General features: G+C 42.2%; 1 protein-coding gene across 1 annotated transcript in view; it reads left to right on the forward strand.

Moving 5' to 3' along the window:
• Positions 1 to 21,010, forward strand: part of LOC126095276 (26S proteasome non-ATPase regulatory subunit 4) — a 94,194-nt gene that overhangs the window by 29,228 nt on the left and 43,956 nt on the right. The window contains exon 3 of the mRNA XM_049910034.1: positions 2,893 to 3,004. Coding sequence (XP_049765991.1) covers positions 2,893 to 3,004 — 112 coding nt within the window. The remainder of the gene's footprint in view (positions 1 to 2,892; positions 3,005 to 21,010) is intronic.

Raw genomic sequence — 21,010 nt, forward strand, 5'->3', positions numbered from 1 at the left:
TTTTCCCTAGGGTTTCCCATTTGAGTTCCCGAAGCATCTCGATGACATTCGCATGTTGTTCAAAACTGCCAGTAACCTGCCCTTGAATTGCTTTGATGTCTTCCTTGGTATGGATCCCAGACACTTGAGCAGTATTCAATAATAGGACAGTTTAGTGGTCTCCTTTACAGAAGAATAACACTTCCCACAATTCTCTCAATAAACCAAAGTCAACCATCCATGTTCCCTGCCACAATTCTCACATTGCTTTGACAATTTCATGTTACTTTGCATTATTACACTCAACTATTTAAACAACATGACTGTATTAAGCAGGATGTTACTAATACTATTATCTGAACATTATGGGTTTGTTTTTCGTATTCATGTGTGTTAACTTACATTTTTCTACATTTAGATCTAGTTTCCAGCATACTGGGTTCTGTTACATAAGAAGTCTTTGAGCCACTCACATATCTGGGAACCTATTCCTTATGCTATTAACCTTTGTTAACAGTCTGCAATGGGGCGCTGTGTTGATTGCTTTCTGGAAATATGGAATCTACCTGTTGCCCTATGTGTAGAATTCATGGTATATCATATGAGAAAAGGGCAAACTGAGTTTTGTGCTAGCAATTCTTTCTAAAACCATGCTGGTTTGTGGACATACCCTTCATGGACTTCAGGAAGTTTATTATATTCGAACTGAAAATATGTTGAAGGATTCTGCAGCAAAGTGATGTCGAGGATATTGATCTGTAATTTTGCAAATCTGTTCTTTTACCCTTCTTATATAGAGAAGTCACCTGTGCTTTTTTCCCAGACATTTGGGACTTTGTGCTGGGCAAGAGATTCACGATGAATGCAAGCTAGATATGGCCAGTGCTATAGAGTACTCTTTGTGAAACTGAATTGGGATTACATCCAGGCCTCATGATTTTTCCCAACTTTTTCAGTTGTTTCTCTATGGTAGGGATGCTTATTACTATATCATCCATACAGGAATCAGTTGCAAGGTCAAATGATGGTATGTTTGTATGATTCTCCTGCGTGAATGATTTATTAAGCATGAAATTTAAAACTCGTGCTTTCATTTTGCTGTCTTTAGCTGTGACACCAGACTGGTCAAAGAGCGACTGGATGGAAATCTTAGACTCATTTAGCTATTTTACATATGACCAGATTTACCGTACGTTCTCAGCCAGATTGTTTGCTAAGGCATGACAGTGGTAGTTGTAAGCTTCATGCACATATATTATCACAAAATGCATGAATCTCTACTGACATTTGTGTGTCAGAATTTGCCCATTATCTTTTGAACCAAGAGTGCAACAGTGTTAGTTTCCTCAGCATTTTCCAAATTTCGTTGTTAAACCATAGTGGGTATTTTCTGTCCTTAATCCACATACTAGACAATTAGTTCTCCAGACTGTGATTAACAATATGTTTAAACTTCGCCCATAATTCCTGTACATCCATCTTACTGTAACTAAGTGATGTCAGTTCACTGTCTATGTGTTTAACAACTGCTTATCTGCTCTTTCTAGTAGAAACATCTTCTAGACTTCTTGACTGATTTATTCACTTTTGTAACCATAATTGTTATAACAATGTTATGACAACTTATCCCCATCTGTCTACTGACACTGTTGATAAGGTCCAGCCTGTTTGTAACTAGAATGTCTTAAGATATTTCCATTACGTTTGGACTGTCAAACTAGCTGCTCAAGATGCATTTTTGGAAAGCGCGTTCAAAAGTACTTTGCATGACTGGCTGTCTGCATCCCCTGCAATGAATCAATCGACACCCCATTCTATACTTGCGGGTTAAAGTTATCTATAACTAGTGTTGCAGGATTTGCATATTTACATACTACTGACCATAGACTTTCTTTGAACAACTGTAGAACTGTCGCTGTGGAATGGGTTGGCCAGTAAAAACATCCAACAGTTAATTTGATTCCTATGTGATCTGCAACTTCACTGTTACGCTCAACTTTGAGCTCAAAAGAGACAGTATTTCTGCTAACTGCAGTGGACACTCCACCTCCTATGGTATCTAATCTGTTTCTTCGATATATGTTATGACTCACTGAATATCTCATAGCTTTTTGCTGCAGGTTTCAGCCAGATCTCATTCCCAAGAATAATTTGAACATGAATATTGCCTTGGAGGACAAATTAAATAATGTTAATAAAGTGAAACTTCTCAAAACACACATTATCTGTCACCAATATTGAACGTGTCATAAATCCCCAAATTTAGAGTTTCTTTTTTCCAAATTATTCAGAGTTTAGTGTTAAGTGTAAAAATTACAATAGCTCAGTATCCAAAATTTTTGGCAAGAGGTCCCTTTTTGTTTTCCATCTTTCATATTACTAAATGGCTCAAACATTCACATGGTTCCAGTTGCAGGTTGCCTATGTAACAGCTTCCAGGGGCAATAAAAATTTGACTGATCTATTGTAATATATGTCCACAGCTTCTACAAGTTATTTAAAATTAAGTCATCTTGCTTTCAGCTGTTGTTTTTTATTTTTATGATTACATTTTCAGCATTTGCCATTTTCAAGCATAAGACTTTGAATAATAGTTGTTTAGGCAGAGATAACTTGTGCTTGAAAATGGCACATAGCTGCAAGTTGTGTGGTTGAAGAGACCAAACAGGATGTCAGTGGTACAACTATAGATCAGGTAGATCATTTAAATTTCTATTTTATGAAAATTTCATTATCACTGTTGCAATGGAGGACTGTGATTTCATTTCACACTTACTGTTTTGATTTGTCAGGTGTTTTATCATCCTTGTTTGAAAATAAATATCTTTTGTTTCTAAACAATAATATTTTTGTTTACCTTGTGTAAATGCGCTGTTGAAGATGTTTTCTGAATAAATATATTTACATTTTCAGTGTTGAAGTTCTTGCAACACTCACTTCTGATGTTGGGAGAATACTGTCAAAGTTGCATCAAGTCCAGCCTCAAGGAAATATCAAATTCCTTACTGGCATCCGTATTGCCCATGTAAGTTCAAGTTGTAAGAAGCTAAAATTTTAGTTAATGTAGTATGTGTGATGTCATACAACATTGTAGTGATAATGTAAACTGAGGATGTACCAGATATTGCGGACCACACATCCAAAAAATTGCTTGCAATAGATGAAACATGCAAATTATATTAAATCAAACAAAATGAGGAAAAAAATGAAAATATGCTTTTCACATGTAACACCACTTGGTTTGTATATGCATTTTATTCTAGCAGTTGGAAGAAATTAGTCTCATAAAACTGTAAACTGTCCATTATATTCTATATTTTTAAATTATTAGAAAAAAACTGAAGATAGAAATCCTAGTAATTAGTGGCTTACCTGAAAATATGAAGGTTTTTCGTAAATTAACTTCTGATTGGATATTGAAGAAGAAATACGTAATTTGTTTGTATATACACTTACATGACAACGTTACTTTTCACCCACATTCAAACATTTGTCGTACCAGAGCTTCTGTATCTCTCCAACAAAGAATGCTGCCACCTGGTCCTTCAGCTAGTAGTTGACCATGTTCTTGAGTTGAATATTGGTTTTGAAATTCTGAGTAGCCAGCCAGGTCTCCATCTTGGGATGAAGGTGAAAGTCGCTTGGTTACAAGTCAGGACTATAGAGAGGATGTTAAAAATTTGCGTTATCCTTTGCTAGATTTTCAGTCTGGGATCATTCATTGCCGTGAAGGACACAGTTTCCGGATTCCTCCAATAATAGTAATAGTCTTTGTAGTTTGATAAATGTCTCACAATACACTTATGATGTAGTATTCTCACCTATTACTCTCATGAATTCTGTTGTCAAAATTCCTTGGTGATCCTCAAAAGCTGTAACCATTATATCGCGGGGTGACAGTGCCTGCTTGAATTTTTCATGTGCCAACGTCTCGCCCTCTGTATCAATTCTGCTCAGAAATTCCACCTCCTTTGCTTGGCAGCACTGAAGGAGTAGTATCAAAGCTTATGACAGCTTCACAAGTTCATCAGTCCACTGAATGCCTTCCTCGACCACTTTTATTAAGCACATCTGTGCTTAATCAGCCAGCCCTGAATTTTCTGCACCACTCCCTCACAATACCATTGCATAAAATAATATCCGTGTACACATGACAAAGTTAACTTCTTGGAGGCACAGGTGTCTCCTGCTCACAGGAGCGACTGACAGAATGTATCTTGCAGCTGGCACGAGATAAAGTAGTGTTATCCATTTGAATCTCTTCCTGCATACACACTAGCAAATGCAACAGAGAGCTGACTGACCCAACCCAACCTTCAAAATCTTGTTATAAAGACCATGCAAGTGCCATGAAGCTATAAGCATTTGTTCATTTTGATCTTCCAGCAGGCGTGTTTGAAATTGTCACAAGCAATTGCCGATTGTAAAATGTACGGTATGGGCATTTTTAAGTAAAGACAAGCCTTTGCTGAACAAACTACTAAGTGTATAGAATAAAAAACAATGAATAAGTGTAGTTAATTGTATATTACATTTACTCCTTCATATTAACACTAGAACGAAGGATGCCGCTGTCACTAGCAGGTGTGTGTTGTATTTTTTTACAACATTCAACACTTTGTGGCATAAAGTTCAGAAAATTAACTTGAAAAGCTGACCAAAGAAATTGGAGCCATTTTAACATTGTCAAGTAAGCAGCCCCAATAGAATACATTGCAATGGTGGTACTGTCAGGTAAGCACCCCCAGTAGAACACATTGCAATGTTGGTGCAGTAACTCAGGGTTAAGGAATTGATGGGGCATAAAAACTTGCTGCTGTTGTACTTTTTATAACAGGGTGCCCACTGAAGAATTAAGCAGCCATTCAGAGGTTAATTTACGAGTACCCCTTGTATCTCACTTGAAAGTTTTAAGTAAAGGCAACTTTGGGATATCTACTTCTACATCTATACTCTGCAAATCAACATGAGGTGCATGGCAGAGGGTACATCCCATTGTGCCAGTTATTACTGTTTTTTCCCATTCCATTCACATATGAAGTGAATTAAAAATAATTGTTTGAATGCCTCTTTACATGCTGTAATTATTTTAATCTTGTTCTCACAATCCATGTGTGATACATTGGGAGTTTTAGTATATCCCTAGAGTAATCATTTAAAGCTGGTTCTTGAAACTTTAATAGACTGTCTTGCGATAGTTTGTCTGTCTTCCAAGAGTCTGCCATTTCAGTTCCTTCAGTATCTCTGTGACTCTCCCATGGATTAAACAAACCTGTGACTGTTCGTGCTGCCCTTTTCTGTAAACAAATATCCCCCGTTAGTCCTACCTGGTACGGGTCCCACACACTTGAGCAATATTCTAAGATGGGCCGCACAAGTTATTTGTAAGAAATCTATATTGTAGACTGAATGCACTGCCCCAGAATTCTACCAGTAAACTGCTTTATGCATGACTGAACCTATGTGATCGTTCCATTTCATAACCCTATATTGCAGTGTTATACATTCTTACTTCTTTTCACTGTTTGTTTGCATCTATGTGAAATTGTACATTTACCTCAATGCAATACATTATTTTTCAGTCATAAACTAAACATTGTTGCAGTAGTGTTTTGCAATCACTAGTGCTTTTATCTGATGAAACTGAATGATTTGCAGTGAGTATGTACTAGTTTAATATATTTCTACTATAAATTTGTGATGCAATATTTTATAACTTCATCCTTTGTCACCATAGTTTTACCTATCGTCTTCATACCGTGACCATTAGCTCCAAAACTGGACATGAGGTTTTGTAGCTCAGTCTTCAGATGTTCATCACTAACCCAGTGGACCATCTTGGTTAAAGTGTCCAGGGCGGATTTCTTCTGCACAGGATAATGGTGGGATGAGGCATGTAGGTATGTGTCCATGCTGGTGGGCTTACGGTGTGGCCAAATTTATGATCACACTTTCAGTAAACATACATGTTGAGGAAAGGCAGCACTCTACTCTTCTCTATCTCCATAGTTAATTGACTTCTGCTGTGCTGCTGATTGAAGTGATGTTTGAAGTTATGTAGCTCTTCTTCTCTACGTGGCCAGATAACACAGGTGTCAATAACATATCGGAGCCAGCATTCTGGGCATAATGGTGCAGACTGAAGTGCTGTTTCTTCAAATGGTTCCATGAAGACATCTGAAGCAATAGGCAAGCATAGCTACACTGTCTGTCTGTTCACAGAATTCCCGTTTGCACCCGAAATAGGAGATCGCTAAGCAGTAGCACACTAGTTCACAGACAGTGGGTGCCATGCTTTCATCTTAAGATGTTAACAGTGTCTGGCACTGGTAATTTTATGAATAAAGACTTCATTTCAAAGTTGACAGTCATGTTCGTTGCCGAGATACTTCCTTTCATCGGGCCAAAACTGGTTCAAAGCACTCATTCAGGGTGTATGTGACCCAGGACAACCAGGAAATCTGGGAAAATCCCGGGAATTTTATCATTCAGGAAAAAACTGGAAAAATTCTGGGAATTTTTTGGAATTCTGGTAATTTTTCATTGTTTCAATTTCAAGTTAAATTTTTGTAATTGTGGCTGGTAAGAACTGATACTCCAACAAAGAATGTTACTGTAGCCTGCTACTGGAGAATAATACTGCAGCAATAAAGTATAATCGCGAGAAGAAAAAAAAGTAGTTGCAAAGAAAGTGCGCCATTTACAACAACGAAACACCATGCATGCACAAGCGTCTGCAAACAGGAAAAATATGTCAAAGGCCTTAGTTTGAAAACTGCAGTACTTTGTAACAATAAACTGCTTTCAATAAGTGAGACTTCGCAACTGTTTACATTAGATTCATTTGAGCAGCTGCCAGAGGGCTCATGCGTATGTGCAGTTGACTCGCGTATGAGCAGTATCTTCTCCCACTTCCTGCTACTTGAAGTGTGACTGTTAGCTGTATTGGCAGTAGCAGCAAGCAGCCACATGCTAATGAGAAAAAAATTTTCTCGCATTTTGTAGCTGCCAGACTCGCGCATGTGCAGAGTTGTAGTGGGTAGGGGGGTAGTCTCCACGTGACCCATGTTTACATTAAGTTATTTCGTGTTTCCACTTTGATTACAGCTCCTTCGTCAAATGAAAACAAAACAGATTTCAGTGGCTGGAAGTGAATTAAAATACATTTACACAATTATGGAAGGCAAAAATATATTATTGGTTTCAGTTTTTATTTTATTTCCACGTTTTTGGTAGTCTAGCATTAATCACTTTGCAGGACAATGAAGTTATTTTTGTCAGTTTGCTAAAGAAATTTGGCTTTATTAATATTTTCTGCTGAGGCACTCAGTTTATTTGGAATGAAGTGTTTCATTCCACAGTATTGACTAGTTCCAGTTGTTCGCTGAATTTCAGGTACATGTTTTCATCTTCTGTCATAATAAAGAACCAAACATGAGATTGTACAGTCCTGGTACACCAAAAAGATTTACATACTGAAAACCACACTGAAGAGCTTAATATCAGGTCGGGACTCCTTTATTTTGAATCTGGACAAAACCAATATGCACTTCAAGCTGAATTATGTATTTGTGTGTTTGCGTCGTGTGTTCGCACTACGTAACAGTGATCTTGCTATTGGCTGACAACAACACGTGTCCTATGCTGTCAATATCTGCTGTCACCGGCTGGCGAGATCACATGTCATGAGATATGATAGGCTTACAAAAGGGCATCACAATCGTGATTCCAACACTCTGGAAACTGATGTGCTGTGTTTGGTGGAATTCATATTTATACTTTTGTAATACAAAAATATGCAGCGCATATGTTGCTGCACATCATATGTCTTTCAAAACCATCTTTCTTTATTTTGCATCAAAGGTCTTTCCAAAACTTCTCTCTCTCTCCCTCCCTCCCCCTCTCACTCTCTCCCTCACTCTCCCTCTCTCCCTCACTCTCCCTCCTCTCCCCCCACTTTTGTTTAGCATGGGAAAAGTGTATTTTTGCCCAGGAAAAGTAAACCCCCCTCACCCAACTGCAACATGATATCCTTCAAGGAATTACTCACCTCCAACTGTTCTGCATCTTCCTCACCTAGGTCTGTTAATAATGACATCAATACCACAACAGAAAAAGGAGCAACCGGTCTGATCATGGCCTAAGTAAACATAGGCCTCACCATTGTCAAGGTGGAAGACAGTGATTACCTGGCGGGAGGGCTCTTACCAACTGTCTTGTACCTCTCCCTGAAAGTCCTTCCAGCATCCATCCAGGAGTACAGCATTACTCTGTGCTTCTAGTTGAAGGATTTCCATCCTAATTGACCAACATCTCTTAGCAATCATTCACAATCCCCACATCTTATCAGTGATACCAACCACTTTCTTTATCCTCTCAAAATTCTTACCCCATTCCTATGAGCCTACCAGCTATTAGATTTGGCTCTGACTGCCCTATACACCATTACCGCTTATTCCCATAGCCTTGCTGCTATCCGAACAGTTGTTGTTGTGGTCTTCAGTCCTGAGACTGGTTTGATGCAGCTCTCCATGCTACTCTATCCTGTGCAAGCTTCTTCATCTCCCAGTACCTACTGCAACCTACATCCTTCTGAATCTGCTTAGTGTATTCATCTCTTGGTCTCCCCCTACGATTTTTACCCTCCACGCTGCCCTCCAATACTAAATTGGTGATCCCTTGATGCCTCAGAACATGTCCTACCAACCGATCCCTTCTTCTGGTCAAGTTGTGCCACAAACTCCTCTTCTCCCCAATCCTATTCAGTACCTCCTCATTAGTTATGTGATCTACCCATCTAATCTTCAGCATTCTTCTGTAGCACCACATTTCGAAAGCTTCTATTCTCTTCTTGTCCAAACTATTTACCGTCCATGTTTCACTTCCATACATGGTTACACTCCATACAAATACTTTCAGAAATGACTTCCTGACACTTAAATCTATACTCGATGTTAACAAATTTCTCTTCTTCAGAAACGCTTTCCTTGCCATTGCCAGTCTACATTTTATATCCTCTCTACTTTGACCATCATCAGTTATTTTGCTCCCCAAATAGCAAAATTCCTTTACTACCTTAAGTGTCTCATTTCCTAATCTAATACCCTCAACATCATCCGACTTAATTCGACTACATTCCATTATCCTCGTTTTGCTTTTGTTGATGTTCATCTTATATCCTCCTTCAAGACACCATCCATTCCGTTCAGCTGCTCTTCCAAGTCCTTTGCTGTCTCTGACAGAATTACAATGTCATCGGCGAACCTCAATGTTTTTATTTCTTCTCCATGGATTTTAATACCTACTCCAAATTTTTCTTTTGTTTCCTTTACTGCTTGCTCAATATACAGATTGAATAACATCGGGGAGAGGCTACAACCCTGTCTCACTCCCTTCCCAACCACTGCTTCCCTTTCGCGCCCCTCGACTCTTATAACTGCCATCTGGTTTCTGGACAAATTGTAAATAGCCTTTCGCTCCCTGTATTTTACCCCTGCCACCTTTAGAATTTGAAAGAGAGTATTCCAGTCAACATTGTCAAAAGCTTTGTCTAAGTCTACAAATGCTAGAAACGTAGGTTTGCCTTTCCTTAATCTTTCTTCTAAGATAAGTCGTAAGGTCAGTACTGCTTCACGTGTTCCAACATTTCTACAGAATCCAAACTGATCTTCCCCGAGGTCGGCTTCTACTACTTTTTGCATTTGTCTGTAAAGAATTCGCGTTAGTATTTTGCAGCTGTGACTTATTAAACCGATAGTTCGGTAATTTTCACATCTGTCAACACCTGCTTTCTTTGGGATTGGAATTATTATTTTCTTCTTGAAGTCTGAGGGTATTTCGCCTGTTTCATACATCTTGCTCACCAGATGGTAGAGTTTTGTCAGGACTGGCTCTCCCAAGGCCGTCAGTAGTTCCAATGGAATGTTGTCTACTACGGGGGCTTTGTTTCGACTCAAGTCTTTCAGTGCTCTGTCAAACTCTTCACGCAGTATCGTATCTTCCATTTCATCTTCATCTACATCTTCTTCCATTTCCATAGTATTGTCCTCAAGTACATTGCCCTATTATAGACCCTCTATATACTCCTTCCACCTTTCTGCTTTCCCTTCTTTGCTTAGAACTGCGTTTCCATCTGAGCTCTTGATGTTCATACAAGTGGTTCTCTTATCTCCAAAGGTCTCTCTAATTTTCCTGTAGGCAGTATCTATCTTACCCCTAGTGAGATAAGCCTCTACATCCTTACATTTGTCCTCTAGCCATCCCTGCTTAGCCATTTTGCACTTCCTGTCGATCTCATTTTTGAGACGTTTGTATTCCTTTTTGCCTGCTTCATTTACTGCATTTGTAGTAGCTTACCCGCGTTCCTATTTTCCTATTCATTATTAAACCTATTCCTGCATTACCCCTATTTGACTGTGTTTATAACCCTGTAGTCACCTGACCAGAAGTCATGTTCCTCCTGCCACCGAACTTCACTAATTCCCACTATATCTAACTTTAACCTATCCATTTCCCTTTTTAAATTTTCTAACCTACCTGCCCGATTAAGGGATCTGACATTCCACGCTCCGATCCGTAGAAAGGCCAGTTTTCTTTCTCCTGATAACGACATCCTCTTGAGTAGTCCCCACCCGGAGATCCGAATGGGGGACTATTTTACCTCCGGAATATTTTACCCAAGAGGACCCCATCATCAATTAATCATACAGTAAAGCTGTTGTGGTTGTACCTACGGTACTGCTATCTGTATCGCTGAGGCACGCATGCCTCCCCACCAATGGCAAGGTCATGGGGGGGGGGGATCCGAACAGTAGCTTTCCTAATGTTCTACCAACCATAAACCTACTGCGTCATTCATTATACAGATGTCAAAGCACGTCACCACCCACCGTTACACATCCTTTGAATGAAAAATGTACAGAAAATAATCTGGGACACAGCCATGCACACTCTCATTGTGCACTCAGGTGGAAGTCTGTTTGTGGACCATAGTGAAGAATCTTTACTAACTACCCAAAAATCTGAAATCCTTTTCCTGATTCAAGGCAGTTGGTGTTTTCATGGTATGTAGTTAAGGGCAAGACCTCCACAAACTCAACACCTTCTCTTCTGTCCAGTTCACCTGATCTTTGTCTGCTGGGGGAGTTATCACTTGGCATTGACCTCCACATCCGTGATGGCACTGTAAAATATGCCTTCCATATGAAATTTGCCAACCACCAATATTATCAGCACTTCAATAACCACCGTCCTGCATGCACCAAAACAACCCTGCTGTGCTGTCATCCCAATAAAACATTGCATATGTAGTGATGACCAATTTCTCTTCCATTAATCTGATCCTGTCTTCACATAGGGGTAGAGATTATTGTCCATACCTGGTCCACAAACTTACAGGGTGACCCAAAAGTCCATTAACATTTGCAGATCAGTACTTGACAGAATAATGTAGGTAGAGAAGTGAAATTCACACACATGCTTGAAATGACATGGGGTTTTGTACAGAATGACCAGCAGATGGTGCTTCATATGATACGAAAGCAGTAATTAACATAAAAGTTGATTTTTAGTACAGATGTTCTTCATAACAAATGCTTGACATGTTGGCCATCATTCATAAATAATACCTGTAGCTGAGGGGCAATGTTGTGAACAGCATTGTGCAGCATGTCAGTAGGTATGGAGAGAAATTACCATTGGATGTCATCTTTTAGCATCCCTAATGAGAACGGATGATCACGGTAGACTTAAGACTTCAGATAACCCCACAACCAATAGTCACACAGATGGAGGTCTGGGGGGACCTGGGACACCAAACATGATGGAAGCTGTAGCTTAGCACGCGATCTTCACAAAACAAAGTGTGCAAGAGATCTTTCACATGTGTTGCAGTATGGAGTGGAGCACCATCCTGCATAAAAGTCAAACCTTCCAGCAGGTATTTATCAGCCAGGCTAGGGATGATCAAATTCTGTAACATATTGCCTATCTCACACCCATCATGCTAACAATTTCAAAAGCAGCAGCCCATGTGTCCTTGAAGAAAAAGTGTCTCCTCACCACACCGTGACTTTTCGTCATGCAATGGGGGCTCCCCGAGGGGGCTTCCCCTCAGGGGGCTCAGCATTTAGTTGCTGGGTACGGGCTTGGCGACCCCGGGGTCCCTGAGCTTGGGACTGGGAAGGGCCACCAGTCCTCAATACCGTAAGCTCTGAGCATGCTTCAACAACCACCGTAAGGCACAACGGTGGAACGTTGTATGGTACAGAGCCTGGGGATCTTGCATTAACTGCCTAGGTCACGAGGATGGTATAAACCTCTATTTAAAAAAAAGAAGGAGAAGAAAGAAAAACTCAACAAGGTGTGCTGCGTGCCGAGGAGACGCATGGCTGTTGAGGTAGAACAGTTGCTAGCGGCCGACCTCTGGGGAACCTGACACCCCCCTGGTTGTATTAGGCTTACCCAGGCAAGCGGAGCTCTGTCTCGGTGGACATTCCTTCCTCTAGCTGCTCGTGGGACCACCATGAAACGAAATACGAATAGTGCGCAAGCATGAGTCTCTAAGAAAGGAAAGTTCAATGCTTTACAGTATGACCCCCAATCGTTCCCTTCCCTCTCCACACCAGGGGAGGAACGGCAGTCTAAATTATATGGTGAGACGTATTCTCCTCGATTTCTGGTTTGCAGCCGAACAGATGGGGACTCATTTCTGACCACAAAGCCTCAGTTTTTTGTGGAAAATTTAGAGGACAAGTTTGGAGAAGTTGAGGGCATATCTAAAACGAGGTCTGGAGCAGTCCCCATACAGCCAGCATCCGCAGCACAGTCACGGGCATTGCTTGCTTGTGACAAGCTCGGTGATGTTGCAGTCTCCATTACACCTCAAAACAGCCTCAATATGGTTCAGGGACTTATTTTTCGTCGTGACCTGTTGTTGCAGTCTGACGACGAGCTCCGTGCAAATCTGGAACGCCGCAGTGTCCACTTTGTACAACGTGTCTTCAGGGGATCTAAAGATAGTTGGGTCGCCACCGGCGCCTTCATCTTGGCTTTCGAAGGAGGCAACCTACCCAAGAAGGTCAAGGTGATGATATATCGATGTGATGTTAAGCCTTACATTCCTCCTTCCATGCGCTGCTGAAGTGCTGGAGGTTTGGGCATATGTCATTGAGATGCGATGCCAACCCTACCTGTCGGGATTGTGGACGTGCCTCCCACCCCAACGTCCTGTGTTCGCCACCCCTTGTTTGTGTCAACTGTGGACAGAAACATTCACCTTGCTCGTCAGACTGCGCAGTTTACAAAAAGGAAGATTATGGAGTATAAGACCTTGGACAGGCTGACTTACACAGACGCTAAACGCAAGTACGACTGACTTCAGCCTGTGCGCATTTTATCGACGTTTGCTGCAGCAGCTTCGATGTCGCCATCCCTGGCGACGAGCCCCCAAGCTCAGCCGCTTTTTGTGGGCCCTCCAGCCCAGCCGTCTATTCCTGCTCCCCTGGTAGTTGGGTGAACACCCTCTTCCGTTGCTCCCCTGTTATCAACATCGGGAGTAACAACCCATCCTTCTTTGGGGACTTCAGTCCCCACCTCTGAGCCGGAGAAGTGCCCGCCTCCTCCGGCTCCCCTCGCACGGAAGGGATCGCTTGGTGCCTTCCCTTCCACAGTTACTGCCCCTCCAGATGTCAGCCAGTGGCTGAAAAAGCCACCACCTGAGGGCCGTAGGGCTTCCAGGTCTTCCTCGGTCCATGAGACTGGGTCGGAAAAGCCCACCTGGCCTAATAAACCATAGGATAAACAGGACCCTACAAAAAAGAAGAAAAAGCAAAAGGAGAAGAAAAGGAGTTCACCACTGCACTTCTCAGTGTTCCTCTCTTTTTGTTGGCAATTAATGGTCTCGCGGCTGCGGTGGGCTCATCAGTCTGTTCCTCTCTATATGCTGATGACTTTTGTCTTTATTGCAGTTCCCCAAGCATCAGTGTTGCTGAACGGCAGCTGCAGGGAGCTATCTGTAAGGCGCATTTTTGGGCATCCAACCATGGTTTTCAGTTCTCAGCCTCTAAGACCCGAGAGATGCATTTCTGTCGTCGTCGAATGGTCCACTTCCATCCAGAGCTCTACCTTGCCAATGAACTCCTTCTTATTGAGGAGACACATCACTTCCTTGGCATGCTGTTTGATGCTCAGCTCACTTGGACACCTCTTCTTCGCGAGCTTAATCAACGGTGCTGGCGGCACCTCAACATCCTTCGCTGCCTCAGTCACACTGTTTGGGGGGCTGCACGAACAACCCTCGTACAGCTCTATAAGGCCTTAGTCCAGTCCCGTCTCCACTATTGGAGCATGGTGTACGACTCAGCAGCACCATCAACATTGCAGATCCTCGACCCGATTCTCCATTGTGGCGTCAGAATGGCGACAGGTGCCTTCCGCACTAGTCCGGTGACTAGCTTTCTTGTAGAAGCTGGAATCCCTCCCCTACGATTCTGCCAACAACAGTTGCTTCCATCATACATCGCCCGCGTCCATGCCTCGCTCGACCACCCAAACCGCTGGCTCCTTTTTCCATCTTCTGCACTCTCCTCCCCATGACGGCGGCCTAGGTCGGGTCTCCCGACCGCGGTCCGCGTTCGTTCCCTTCTCTCATCACTCGAGTCCTTTCCCCTTCCTCCATCCTTCCGGCCCTCTTCTTCTACCCCTCCTTGGCCCCTCCCTCGCTTGCGGTTTGCTTGGATTTGTCCTGCGACTCCAAGTCCTCCTTTTCACCTGACAGTCTTCGTCAACAATTCCTGGCTCTTCTTGCCTCATTTCACGATGCAGATGTAGTCTACACCGATGGTTCTGTGGTCGATGGACGCACTGGGTTTGCTTTCATCCAAGACGACTACGTTGAGCAGCCTTCCCTGCCTTGTGGGAGCAGTGTTTTCATTGCAGAACTGGTTGCTCTTTATCGTGCATTCGCTCACCTTTCCTCCTGCCCTGGGGAGTCATTTGTCATATGCAGTGACTCCCTGAGTGGATTGCAAGTACTCGACCAGTGTTTTTCTCGGGACCCTTTGGTGCGCGGTATTAAAGATGCTGCTTTTGCTCTCGCAGAGTGTGGTCATTCAGTGACGTTTGTATGGACCCTGGACCACATCGGCATTCCAGGAAACAAATGTGTTGATCGGTTGGCCAAGCAGGCCACCCCTGGAGCTTGGTCTTGTGGAAAGATACCTCCGGTCAGCCCTACATCTCAAGGTCTGGGGTGTCTGGAGCTCTGAATGGTCTGTCTTGAACATGCCAAATAAGCTCCGCATGGTCAAGTCGTCCACGGCCGTATGGAACTTATCCTTGAGGGGCATACGTAGAGACTCAGTTGTTCTCTTCCGTCTCCAAATTGGACGTACGTGGTTGACCCACAGCTATCTCCTTCGTTGTGAGAACCCACCCAAGTGTTGCTGTTATGCAGGGCTGACAGTGGTCCATCTTCTGATGGACTGCCCCCTTTTAGCCCCCTTGCGACAGTCCTTTAATTTACCAGCTGCAGTTCCTTCAATTCTCGGTGACGATGCCTCTATAGCTGACTCAGTTTTACGTTTTATCCGTGCAGCTGGGTTTTATCACTCGCTATAGTGTGGGCGCTCTCGCATGATTTCTCAGGCTATACCCACTCCAGTGAAAAATTGCAGGAAATCAGAAATGTCAACTTTTGTTAGTTCCTCAGGAGGAAGACAGTTCCGAAAAGAATGGGGTTCACAACCAACTTTAGACCATGCATATATATCCAAATTTGCAACCACTTTAGTATCAGAGTCAATTTTTTGACTTATGAAATGTTTCTTGAAGCAAAGGCAGTCTGCTTTTCCTGCTTCACTAAACATTTCTCCTACAGGTCCACTTGACACAGAATTATTCAGATCATCATCAGCTACTGCAGTAGTGTTTGAAACTATGGAAATACAAGTTACGTCATCTGCATCAGTCTTTCTTCCAAATTCTGAATCTTCTGCCTGTTCTCGTATAGCCTTTTCCCAGTAGTGAATTATACAATAAACCAGAACTTCATCTACCTTGAAAGTATGTCACCTCCTTGAAATCATTTATATAGATATAAAAAAAATCATGAGTATCAGTACAATGCCTCTAACTATAGGCTAACATTTTCAAGTTAATGTGTGGAACGATATTATATGCTTACATGTGTGGCATGGAAAACACAGCTATAAATATGGTTAATAAAGACTCCCATATTAATTTTATAATTTGTAATGTTACTGTCAGCTGAACTTACTGTTCATTTATAGCAGCAGATTTCACTGGAGTAAATGCACAAGCAAGAAATGCTAGCTAAACACAAAACCAGCTCTGAAGATGAGTACCTTGAAGGCCATTGGCAAATATTCATACAATTACTCACTTGTCCACTCGTATGTCAAGCCTACCAACTTAGAAACCAGTGTCACTTAGAAGGTTAATCAGTTATTAACAAACAGTCGTGGCAGTTAAGTTTCTCGCATTAGCCATTAAGTCTACACAATATTAATTCCTTACCCATGTGACAGCAGCTGTCTGTCATGTGGTCAGATTTAATGGTACCTCTGGCAACTTGTGACTTTTCGGGGAAACAGAACACACCACTGCGGCAGTTTATTCAGATGTGCCAACTGCCCCAAGCAACAGTGGAGAAGGCAGAAGAAACATAAAAAATTGCAGGAATATACACACAGGATGCTGAATTTTATTTGGTGGAGGATTTTGCTCCTCCTCATGTAGCATGAACCATGGACCTTGCCGTTGGTGGGGAGGCTTGTGTGCCTCAGCGATACAGATGGCCGTACCGTAGGTGCAACCACAACGGAGGGGTATCTGTTGAGAGGCCAGACAAACATGTTGTTCCTGAAGAGGGGCAGCAGCCTTTTCAGTAGTTGCAGGGGCAACAGTCTGGATGATTGACTGATCTGGCCTTGTAACATTAACCAAAACGGCCTTGCTGTGCTGGTACTGCGAACGGCTGAAAGCAAGGGGAAACTACAGCCATAATTTTTCCCGAGGACATGCAGCTCTACTGTATGATTAAATGATGATGGCGTCCTCTTGGGTAAAATATTCCAGAGGTAAAATTGTCCCCCATTCGGATCTCCGGGCGGGGACTACTCAGGAGGATGTCGTTATCAGGAGAAAGAAAACTGGCGTTCTACGGATCGGAGCGTGGAATGTCAGATCCCTTAATCGGGCAGGTAGGTTAGAAAATTTAAAAAGGGAAATGGATAGGTTAAAGTTAGATATAGTGGGAATTAGTGAAGTTCGGTGGCAGGAGGAACAAGACTTTTGGTCAGGTGGTTACAGTGTTATAAATACAAAATCAAATAGGGGTAATGCAGGAGTAGGTTTAATAATGAATAAAAAAATAGGAGTGCGGGTTAGCTACTACAAACAGCATAGTGAACGCATTATTGTGGCCAAGATAGACACAAAGCCCATGCCTACTACAGTAGTACAAGTTTATATGCCAACTACCTCTGCAGATGATGAAGAAATAGATGAAATGTATGACGAGATAAAAGAAATTATTCAGGTAGTGAAGGGAGACGAAAATTTAATAGTCATGGGTGACTGGAATTCGGCAGTAGGAAAAGGGAGAGAAGGAAACATAGTAGGTGAATATGGATTGGGGGGAAGGAATGAAAGAGGAAGCCGCCTTATAGAATTTTGCACAGAGCATAACTTAATCATAGCCAACACTTGGTTCAAGAATCATAAAAGAAGGTTGTATACCTGGAAGAATCCTGGAGATACTAAAAGGTATCAGATAGATTATATAATGGTAAGACAGAGATTTAGGAACCAGGTTTTAAATTGTAAGACATTTCCTGGGGCAGATGTGGATTCTGACCACAATCTATTGGTTATGAACTGCAGATTGAAACTGAAGAAACTGCAAAAAGGTGGGAATTTAAGGAGATGGGACCTGGATAAACTGAAAGAACCAGAGGTTGTACAGAGTTTCAGGGAGAGCATAAGGGAACAATTGACAGGAATGGGGGAAAGAAATACAGTAGAAGAAGAATGGGTAGCTTTGAGGGATGAAGTAGTGAAGGCAGCAGAGGATCAAGTAGGTAAAAAGACGAGGGCTAATAGAAATCCTTGGGTAACAGAAGAAATATTGAATTTAATTGATGAAAGGAGAAAATTTAAAAATGCAGTAAATGAAGCAGGCAAAAAGGAATACAAACGTCTCAAAAATGATATCAACAGGAAGTGCAAAATGGCTAAGCAGGGATGGCTAGAGGACAAATGTAAGGATGTAGAGGCTTGTCTCACTAGGGGTAAGATAGATACTGCCTACAGGAAAATTAAAGAGACCTTTGGAGAGAAGAGAACCACTTGTATGAACATCAAGAGCTCAGATGGCAACCCAGTTTTAAGCAAAGAAGGGAAGGCAGAAAGGTGGAAGGAGTATATAGAGGGTTTATACAAGGGCGATGTACTTGAGGACAATATTATGGAAATGGAAGAGGATGTAGATGAAGACAAAATGGGAGATAAGATACTGCGTGAAGAGTTTGACAGAGCACTGAAAGACCTGAGTCGAAACAAGGCCCCCGGAGTAGACAACATTCCATTAGAACTATTGACTGTCTTGGGAGACAAAACTCTACCATCTGGTGAGCAAGATGTATGAGACAGGCGAAATACCCTCAGACTTCAAGAAGAATATAATAATTCCAATCCCAAAGAAAGCAGGAGTTGACAGATGTGAAAATTACCGAACTATCTGTTTAATAAGTCACAGCTGCAAAATACTAACGCGAATTCTTTACAGACGAATGGAAAAACTGGTAGAAGCCGACCTCGGGGAAGATCAGTTTGGATTCCGTAGAAATGTTGGAACACGTGAGGCAATACTGACCTTACGACTTATCTTAGAAGAAAGATTAAGAAAAGGCAAACCTACGTTTCTAGCATTTGTAGACTTAGAGAAAGCTTTTGACAATGTTGACTGGAATACTCTCTTTCAAATTCTGAAGGTGGCAGGTGTAAAATACAGGGAGTGAAAGGCTATTTACAGTTTGTACAGAAACCAGATGGCAGTTATAAGAGTCGAGGGGCACGAAAGGGAAGCAGTGGTTGGGAAGGGAGTAAGACAGGGTTGTAGCCTCTCCCCGATGTTATTCAATCTGTATATTGAGCAAGCAGTAAAGGAAACAAAAAAAAAATTCGGAGTAGGTATTAAAATCCATGGAGAAGAAATAAAAACATTGAGGTTCGCCGATGACATTGTAATTCTGTCAGAGACAGCAAAGGATTTGGAAGAGCAGTTGAACGGAATGGATAGTGTCTTGAAGGGAGGATATAAGATGAACATCAACAAAAGCAAAACAAGGATAATGGAATGTAGTCGAATTAAGTCTGGTGATGTTGAGGGTATTAGATTAGGAAATGAGACACTTAAAGTAGTAAAGGAGTTCTGCTATTTAGGGAGTAAAATAACCGATGATGGTCGAAGTAGAGAGGATATAAAATGTAGACTGGTAATGGCAAGGAAAGCGTTTCTCAAGAAGAGGAATTTGTTAACATCGAGTATAGATTTAAGTGTCAGGAAGTCGTTTCTGAAAGTATTTGTATGGAGCGTTGCCATCTATGGAAGTGAAACATGGACGATAACTAGTTTGGACAAGAAGAGAATAGAAGCTTTCGAAATGTGGTGCTACAGAAGAATGCTGAAGATAAGGTGGGTAGATCACATAACTAATGAGGAGGTATTGAATAGGATTGGGGAGAAGAGAAGTTTGTGGCACAACTTGACTAGAAGAAGGGATCGGTTGGTAGGACATGTTTTGAGGCATCAAGGGATCACAAATTTAGCATTGGAGGGCAGTGTGGAGGGTAAAAATCGTAGAGGGAGACCAAGAGATGAATACACTAAGCAGATTCAGAAGGATGTAGGTTGCAGTAGATACTGGGAGATGAAGAAGCTTGCACAGGATAGAGTAGCATGGAGAGCTGCATCTAACCAGTCTCAGGACTGAAGACCACAACAACAACAACCCACTCCAGCAACTTTTGTGACGTGGATACCAAAATAGTGTCTTTTATGATAAGTTGTGTTGGTACCTCTATCAACGCTTTCCAGCTGGAGGTTCTTCGTTTGTAGTTGAGTGGTTGACCTTTTACCTGATCCATCAACCACTGTAGTCTGTTTTACTCTAGTCAACTATTTGCTCTGCTCCTTTTGAAGTGTCCTCTATTTTGTGTTACTGTGGTGTTCATTTTAGCTCTGTACCCCTTGGTGTTCCCTCTTACAAGTATGTCTGTCTGGAACTGAGGACTGATGACCTCGATGTTTAGCCCCCATCAAACCCCTAAACCAACCAACCAACGGGCTTGCCACTCTTTGGGCGGTTTGTGCTTGGCTACCATGGGGTCCTAGCCTTTGCAGCATCTTCTTCCTTCTGTGCTGCATGTCTGTCCTCTTGCTATTCTTTTTCCCCTCCCTTGGGCAATATGTCTGCAGTGTTTTTGGGAATGTTCTGCGTTGTCTGTCACTGACATAAGAACAGTCTCACCACTGTTTTTCGTTCCCTTTTCTTCTCTCTTTTTACTTTCTCCTATCCTTCCTCCACTTCGGCATTTGAGGTTCCTCTTTTTCTTCTTCCCCCTTGTGTGCTCCTGAAGACTGGCCCACGCGTCTTAACATGTAACAGGTGAGTGGGTAACGTGTAATTCCCAGCTCCAAGTCGACAGGTAGGGTTTGCATGTACACTCTGGTACAAGCCAAGCCCAGGGAGGGGTAATTGCCTGAGCTGCTACCTTCCCAAATTGCTAATTGGTCCCTTTGCCAGGTGTTTGGAAGGTGCGACTTGAGGTGTGAACAATCACCTAAGGCAGGTGCGCCCGCTTGTGAAGGGGACTCCCAGTTGGGACGAGTGCGCCATCGGAGACACTGGCAATCGTGGGGGATTTCCTCGCAATGAGACAATCATCTTCACAATCAATGTCTACGAAATGTAAACGGAATGAGGCTAGCATTTCAAAGACCCTCTCC

Source organism: Schistocerca cancellata, chromosome 8 (assembly GCF_023864275.1).
Source record: "Schistocerca cancellata isolate TAMUIC-IGC-003103 chromosome 8, iqSchCanc2.1, whole genome shotgun sequence".
Classification (NCBI taxonomy): Eukaryota; Metazoa; Arthropoda; class Insecta; order Orthoptera; family Acrididae; genus Schistocerca; species Schistocerca cancellata.